General features: G+C 33.8%; 1 protein-coding gene across 2 annotated transcripts; it reads left to right on the forward strand.

Annotated features, from left to right (window-relative positions):
* The first annotated feature begins 2544 nt into the window (after positions 1–2544).
* LOC149163701 (cytochrome P450 703A2-like) lies at positions 2545–7058 on the forward strand. 2 transcript variants are annotated; one of them, XM_089431828.1, is made up of 3 exons: positions 2545–3203; positions 3704–4870; positions 5933–7058. In XM_089431828.1, the coding sequence occupies exons 2-3, from the start codon at positions 3944–3946 to the stop codon at positions 6584–6586; spliced, it is 1581 nt and encodes a 526-aa protein (XP_089287954.1). In that variant the 5' UTR covers positions 2545–3203; positions 3704–3943; the 3' UTR covers positions 6587–7058. The 2 variants fall into 2 exon arrangements, with proteins under 2 accessions (XP_089287954.1, XP_089287953.1); XM_089431827.1 differs by having other exon boundaries at positions 3789–4870.
* The last annotated feature ends 1609 nt before the right edge of the window (positions 7059–8667 follow it).

An 8667-nucleotide genomic window follows, 5' to 3' on the forward strand; every position in this document is an offset into this window, starting at 1 on the left:
CTAGCGTGGTAAACTTATGAAGCCAATATTAGAATAAATTTATAACAATAATGTAACATAATGCAAAAGGAAAATAAGTAGAAAGCCTATGCAACCATTTTTTTCTCACTTAGATGACCCAACCACGAGGTAACAGGTCACCCACATTCACCCTTTGTTTACGTAATCTCCTTGAGATAGGAGTTGTGGTCACATCACGAGGATTCCTCTTCGAATTACCCCATGAAAGTCCAAACATATAATTTAATACAGAGAGAACCACTGGATGAGAAACCTTTATGTGAGACTCACTGATCAAAACCCCAAGTACATTTTGGGTATGCGAAAACATTAACAATAACATGATGCCATAAGAAACATAAAGACTATAGAGATAGACCATCCAATTGCCAGAATAATACATACTTGCCCCCCAAATTATCCAGGCTTCTTCATGATTATCTCATAGTGCCATCTTAGAAACAACCCTCCAACGAATTAAGAAGAAGCATGTGAATACAGTGATAAAGGAAAGGTTGGGACAAGCGAAAAGAACATACCCACAACTGTCGCTTGCAGTCTAAGGAGCAAAACCAGGTTGGAAGAAACTTTCACAATCACGCTTGAAACTTCAGAGAGGTTGTAACTATCTATACCAGATCCGATTGGGTTCTCTGCACCACACCTTAGAGGCATTACATCTCGTTAGACCTCACAACCATCACTCACATCAATATCTATTGTTTGCCACCTTGCACATGCATTAAATTAAATGAGGACAACCATCCAAACACCCTTTATTATAAGTCATAATGTCTCTGATCATGATGTAGATCCCATCGTCGCTAGCTCTCCAACACTCACCCCAATCGGAGAATATTTATATATAATTTTAAATATTTAATATAATTATATAAATAAATAATTGTAATTATGTTATATTAAATATTATTAAAATTAATAACAATATATCTATCTATTTATCTATATATATAGTCAATTCAAGGATTCAAAAAATTATACTCATAAAACAATTCTTTTCTTCTTTAAAGTTCATATTAAATTAGTTTATTTAAATTATATATTAAAATGTTTTATTTGTAGAAAAAAAAATTACGCACCTTTCATTTACATTGAGCCTTTCTAATAAAACATTTTTCAAAACAATATTATTTTTAATACTCTAATAACAACTAATATTATAATATATTATACAAATTTTAAACCTTAAACAAATTAATTAATTTTATATTATATATATATATATGCTCTTTTCAAAAATTATTATATTTTAAATTTCCAAAAATAATTAATTTCTTTGAAATTAATAAAAATAAAAGAAAATAATTTTATATAATTCTATTTTTACTAAAATTGATGATGATGATGATGGTTAACGTCCGTTAGACCAAACAATGATCTATCGGACCTAAATAAACAAATTATTTATTTTGATTTAAGATTTTATTCCTATGCTAAAAAAACAATGATCTATCGGACCTAAATAAACAAATTATTTATTTTGATTTAAGATTTTATTCCTATGCTCAAAAAGCTTGGAGAGAAGCTTCCCGAGCTCACTATAATTTTGACATTGTAAAAGGCTAGGAAGGTCAGTATTGTAACAAAGATTGTGAAACTAAGATCTAATGTGGTTGTATGTAGGACACTCTAAGAGGAAGTAGTTTTCATCCTCATGCTCCTATTCTCACATATATGGCAGATCCTTTCCATCCATGGCGTTTTAGGAACTGCCCAACAACCTATTTTATTATAAAGCTCATGAGAATTCATTCTAATCTTTGCTATATATATATATATATATTCAAAAAATTATACTCATAAAACAATTTTTTCCTTCTTTAAAATTTATATAAAATTAATTTATTTAAATTACATATTAAAATATTTTAAAATAATGAAAAAAATACACATCTTTAAGTTATATAAATTTTTTTAATAACACATTTTTCAAAACAATAATTTTTTTTAATACTCCAATAACAACCCATATTATAGTACATTATAAGAACCTTTATATATATATACACTTTAACTTCAACATTGATTTTAAAAATTCCATAAATTCTACTCTTAATTTAATATTTTTAATGAAAAATGATCCAAATTTCTTAACTATATTTGATAGCCCATGAAATTCTATGCCTCATTCCAACACCCACTTCTTTAGAACTCCAATAACTTTCGAACTTCATAGTTTTAAATCCCTAGTGCCTTTCTCCACTCCTTCCGATTTCCAAAACCTCGTAACTTCATAGGTTAACATTTTTTATTGAAGCAGAATTTTGAGTATTTGAGTAATACACGTATCAAAGACAAATGATATGGAATTTGGAGCTTATGTTTTTCATTTTTCAACAGGCATAATAACCCTGGAAGACCCATCTGGTACCTACCAAGAAAGAAATATAGTATCCACCAACTAGATGAAGTCATCCTTCATATTCAATTTCGATGGCGGTCCCATTTGGACCATAATCTAATCTTTTCATTTGGCTCAAACCAATGCCTAAAAAACATTGCATTTCAGAGATGGAACCTTCGACCATGTTGCACAAACTGTCACAGCAAAACTTCTATTCATGTCAAGACAGTTACCAATAAAGAATTATGAAAAGCAGAACAGATCCATTGGAATTGGAATCTCAGGAAAGGAGAAAGGATAACGTAGTTTGCCTGCACACAGAAACCAACACAGTAACATGGAAACTTTAAATAAAAATTGTGGACCCGACTTCTATGAGGGTTTCGTCTTACGTATAGGTCAACTGTTCCGTTACATTGGCTTGCTTATTGGGAGATCCAGGCCAGCTGTTGCAGAGCTAGGTTTGATGGTTCAATGAGCTGAAATTCTGATAAAAAAACGCTTGGAGTTCTGGTCAAATGCGACAGCCGAGCACCACATTCTCAAACACATGGGGCAAGAGAGAAATGGGAATTGACAACTAGGTATGTGGGGCCTGTGTCAGGCCTCAAATCCACGAGGATTTGGTGTTTCTATGAACATCCTGTGCATGGGGATTCACTTGTCCATAGTTCATGTTCGGTACAACAAGTGATCAATCAATGCTATATTGCTCACTATAAATACCCAACCTCAGCAAATATTGATTGCAGATGGCCACTCTTCTTCTTGCATTTACTTCTTTGTGGCAGGCTGGGCTATTCGGTGTCATCGGTGAATCAAGATCAAACATTACCAGGTAAGAGGAGCATTCAAGATCCGAGAATTAGGTTTATTTGAGTGTTTATACAGTCCTCTTGATTAGAATGGGTATTTTCATGATAGAAAACAGTTAGGTCACCCGCTTTAGTTAAACAGTACAATACAGTGTTACAAGGCTAGCAAGGCTAAAGATAGGGTATGCTTTCACTCGATTATGAGGTTTCAATATATGGACCTGTAGATATGATGTTGTTTTCTTGGGTATTTCTCTGATGTGGCGTTTTCCTCAAATGTTGGTGTTCCCTAGATATCTCTGACACCTTTACTGTGACTTTTTCCCTTTGAAATTTGTGGGTATGTCCTTGAAGTTACTGACAAGATGCATTTAGTTGCTTCTCTGTTTGTTTGTGAGATTTGTATAAATGTGGGGGGCCCGTGTTGTGCTGTAAGTTTCTTGGCAGTAGTAAGCTTCCTTGTTATATTGGTTAGGCATAGTATTCTAGTGTCAGGACTTTGACATCTCTCTCTGATTTTTAGATAGTGACTGAATTGGACTCTGGTACATGTATGACATCATCGGGGGATTAAAAAAATTCTTACTGTGGGCTTCCTGGTTATAAAGCTCTCAGATTTGAAGAAATACTCCTCTTCGAGAATGGGCTTAAAGCTGGATTGGATCAAAGTGTAGTACCTTATATTCACTCAGCTCAGACCAGACCGGACCAAACCAAAGCAAGTCAGCTGGATTGAACCTGCTCTACAATATCTTTAAGATTGATGGAATCCATTAGATTTCTGCTTGAGCATGTACTTTGTGGATGGACTCAATACGTGCTGCTTGCACTTACATTAACAGTATATTTCCAGGGTTTCCTAAAATGGAAGTGGGGAAAACAGTTGAAGCTTGCTCCTGGTCCCCGGAGGTGGCCAATTGTGGGAAACCTGTTACAAATTGGTCCTGTTCCTCATCTGGGGATGCAGAAATTCAATCAGAAGTATGGTCCCCTTGTTTACATTCACATTGGAATGGTGCCTACTGTTGTGACAGATGATCCCAAGTATATCAAGGAGTTTTTATTGAAGCAAGACCATGTTTTCGCTTCTAGACCGAAAAATATTGCCTCAGAACACTTCACATTTGGGGGCAATGACATTGCTTTTGCTCCTTCTGGGTCACATTGGAGAACAGTCAGAAAAATTTGCACGATGGAGCTTTTAACTCCAAAAAAGATCGATTCTTACAGAAAAGGAAGAAATGAAGAAGTTCAATGCATGGTGGGGGACGTACTCAAGGCATCTCATGAAGGAAGAAGTATTAACATGAGAAACCTGTTTGGGTCATTGACAAGCAATGCCATTACCAGGATGATATTGGGCCAGAGGTTTTTTGGTCCGAAGGGTGCAGGCCCTGAAGTGGCAGCTGAACATAAGGCCAAAATTTATGAATCCTTTTCTCTGATCAATGCTTTCAACATTGGAGATTATCTTCCCTTCCTGAGGCGTCTGGATCTGCAGGGTCAAGAAAAGCGAATGCGTGAAATAATGCAATGGGTTGATGAATTGTATGATCGAGTCATCGAAGAGCAACGTCTTGTACTTAAGGAAGGCAGTGGAACAGGACCTGTAAACTTTGTTCACACACTGCTTGAAGCAGAAGACCGAGATAGGAGCTTGGACATGACAAAGATCAAAGCCATTCTCATAGTGAGTCTAAAAAATTCTTCACTTTATTTTTTTCTTGTGCTCTGTTTTGATTTGATAGTGATGTTGTCAGTTCATGTATGAGGATTGGATTGAAGGTATTGATCAAACCTATTTGTTTGCCATTGATTTGGGTATGAAGCTAAGTGATAAGCTTTATTCTTTTCTTGGTTTTACACAGTGAATTCCTTCTCTTGGCATTCTATATTATTTAAAGCAATATCCCAAAATTTAGCTAAGCTGTTGTTTATCATGCGTTCATAAGGATTTCCAGACCTGTTGTGACAAAATTACATGAATGGAGAACTATTTCGTGTAAAGCACTAGACAAAATTATGTGCAATGGAATGAATGCAGAAGTGCAGTTTATCAGTTCAGATCCTTGCCTTTATCAGCAGTACCAAGTGTTATAAACCTTAATATATCAAAACTATCATGTAGCATTGTGTGAATACAGGACCTTTGTTCTTCCATTTTCCAAGATAGCTTTGAGGTGCAGGCTCCCTGTTTGATGTGATAACGTCCTCCTCCACTCACTTGTCAGCAGCTGGACATATTTGAGATGCAAGTTCCTTGATTGACTTGAAAATATCAAACCTCACTTTGGTCTTAACATTGCTTGGCACCAACTGCTTTTGAGGTACAACTTCCATTGTTGATCTGGTGACATCCTCTAACAACCTCCCTTACTCTGGTACAACAATGCTCAGGCACCATCTGGCTTTGAGATGCAAGTTCTGTGGTTAATGCTATAACATCCTTACTCCCCAGTTCTAAGTTCTAACATTGCTTAGAAGTGCCATCTACTTTTTGGGTTCCCTTCCTTGTCAGCGTTAGTTTATCATACCTTCTTAATTGGAAGCTTACTGAAAATTGAAGTGCCATATATTTTGTTGAAGATTTTGGTTCCCTTAAATATAACTAACTATGGATGTTAATTATCATATTCAATATATCTATTTGTTCATTTTCATCTATTGGTCTCGACATGGTGTCTATGTTTGTTTCATTTCATTTCTACAACACGAAAATCCTAATGCTAACAGTCTGTCCCTTCTTCAACAGGATATGGTTGCTGCAGGAACAGACACTTCCTCTGTAACCAGCGAGTGGACAATGGCCGAGCTATTGAGGCACCCAGAATACATGGCCAAAGTGCAACAAGAGATTAACCAAGTTGTCGGGCAGGATCGACTTGTGGAGGAGTCCGATTTGGGGAATTTGAGAGTATTAAGGGCTGTTGTTAAGGAAGTATTCAGGTTGCATCCAGTGGGTGGCTTCCTCATTCCTCACATTTCCATGGCGGAAACAAAGGTAGGAGGCTATGACATACCCAAGAACACGAGGATTCTCATCAACACATATGCGTTGGGGAGGAACCCTGCAGTGTGGTCCAATCCCAACACTTTCCAACCAGAAAGGTTCCTCCCGGTGAATAATGATAACAATGATCAAAATGTGGATTTCAATGACCCAGATTGCAAAATTGTTCCATTTGGAGCAGGAAGAAGAGGCTGCCCTGGGGCTTCCCTTGGAATGAGTGTGGTCTTACTTGGTTTGGCTCGGCTGCTTCAGCTCTTCAACTGGTCTCCTCCTTCCAAAGAAAGACTGGACGATGATGACATGGTGGAAGCATTTGGATATACTCTGAAAGGTGTACCCCTTGAAGCCATTGCTAAACCCAGGCTTGAATCATTATTGTCATTGTGCCAACAGTGACAAGACCAACATGACCATGAGCTCTTGAATTGAAATCTTAGGGCTATTTTCAAGCCCTGGACAGTCCATTTGAAGACCAAGGAGGGCTCTGTCACCCCTATGCGGGCAAGAGGAAAGATCAATTGGTATCCCTTCCTACAAGCCAAGTAAAACCATAACCAAAATATAAGTTTTAGGAATTTTTTGAGAATAGTACAGGGTGTGGAGATTATTTCTGGTTCATAATAAGAGGTTGAATTAGTAGATGAAAAAGAAATAACAACCTGAAGCTAATGATTTTTTTTGAAAATAGGACATTATGTTGTGGAGATAATCTAGTATTCTGAATAAGAGGTTGAATGAGTAGTTGTAAGCCAAAATGACCTCTGGTACCAAGGCATTGTCACCAAAGTATTGTACAATTGTAAAGATCAAAATGAATAAGAATGACTGATTTAATTCATTTATGAAAGTAAGAGAGATTGAACTTGCATTTTTCTCTTAGTGTATGTGGTTCTGTGATTTTTGGGTTGTCATTCCATTCAACCTGATGTCTGTGGTTCTGTGATTTTTGGGTTATCATTCCATTCCACCTGTGTGATAGTCCCTGTTTTTTTTGGGTTCTGTGATTGGACTTTTGTGATGTATCAATGTTTAATTAGCAATATTCAAAATATTATATATAGTTAGTTAGATTAGATTAATTTGGGGTGGTTTGAAGAAAGTTATTATTCTTTCCATCCAAGTTCAATTCCAACATGTAACATATTAAACTCAATATCATTGTCATAGCTTCAAACCTTATTCTCATTCTCAAAATATGTATATTCTTCATATAAAATATAAAAATATTATTTGGGATTTTTTTTTTTTCCTATATATATAAAATATTTTAATATATATATATATAAAATTCATTTAATTTCTTTTTGTTATTATTATTCAACTTTAACTTTATAATTTATTCGGACCAATCTCTACTTTAATTTTTTTAAGTTAATAATAATATTAAATAAGATTCAATGTCATTTCCAATATGAGTTTGCTATATATTTTTTTTAATTCATTTTTTATTATGTCTGCTTTAATCATAACTCATTGACTAATATGGAAAAAATATTCCTTGTTTTCCATTTATCATTTTCAACATGAGTGTGCTTGAATGCGACTGCTAATATTAATATTCACTAATATTAAGCAAAATGTAGTGTTTTCAACGTATTCATTCTCAATTTCAATATGACTAAGGGCAGATGCCTTTTTACAGCATTTTTATTTTCTATTTTAGCGAATATGCTCGGATGGTGAGCATTAATTTAACAACAAAATTAGAGTGTAGAATTATTTTTTACCCTTTTTTGATGGGAGGGTTAAAATTAAATAATATTTAACTAATATATTTTGATTTTTAAAATTAAATAATTATTAAATTGAAGCTTCTGCGATCTATATTAAAATTTTATTTGTTAACGGGTTTTGAACCAACAAAACTTAATGTATATCAAATTAAGACGTTATTGAAATTTTATTAGAAAGCTGTTCAACCACTCGAATATAAATTAATTTAAATAAAATTATAATTAAAAATAATATAAATTAATTTAAATAAAATTATAATTAAAAATAATGACTTGCTAAATATATAATTAAAATTTACATTTAAATTATTATTTTTTAAAAGGATGAACTAGTCAGATAAAAATTAACTTACATAAAATTATAATTAAAAATGAACTATAATTTAAATTTAAATTATTATTTTTTAAAATGATGGATATCACTGAATCTACCTTATCTGAGTCTGCGTAGTCTGCTTTAGTCTTTTACCCAAGCCTGCCTGACCTTAGTTCCTTTCTCAAAACATCTTCGGAGTGGGAGGTCAGCCTAGGTAACTTTTGAAATGGGTTTAAGATTAAATATATAATTTAAATTTAAAATATTATTTTTAAAAATTGTGGATTTATGAAAGATAGTGGATTTATAAATTCATAATTTTTAGAAATAATAATTTAAGTTTACTATATTTTTGTTATATTATTAATTTTTTTAATTCGTTAAGTAAACAAAGTTATAGTGTTTTGAGAACTTTCTCTTTTTTAATC

Source organism: Pinus tabuliformis, chromosome 5_1 (genome assembly GCF_031772625.1).
Source record: "Pinus tabuliformis cultivar Carrire ecotype Pingquan chromosome 5_1, CPIR1, whole genome shotgun sequence".
Lineage (NCBI taxonomy): Eukaryota > Viridiplantae > Streptophyta > Pinopsida > Pinales > Pinaceae > Pinus > Pinus tabuliformis.

Bases quoted from the DNA above. Each gene is read 5' to 3' on its own strand.
- LOC149163701 (XM_089431828.1), top strand. From the start codon at position 3,944: ATGGAATCCATTAGATTTCTGCTTGAGCATGTACTTTGTGGATGGACT. The intron at 4,871-5,932 runs GTGAGTCTAAAA...CTTCTTCAACAG, and splicing joins AGATCAAAGCCATTCTCATA to GATATGGTTGCTGCAGGAAC.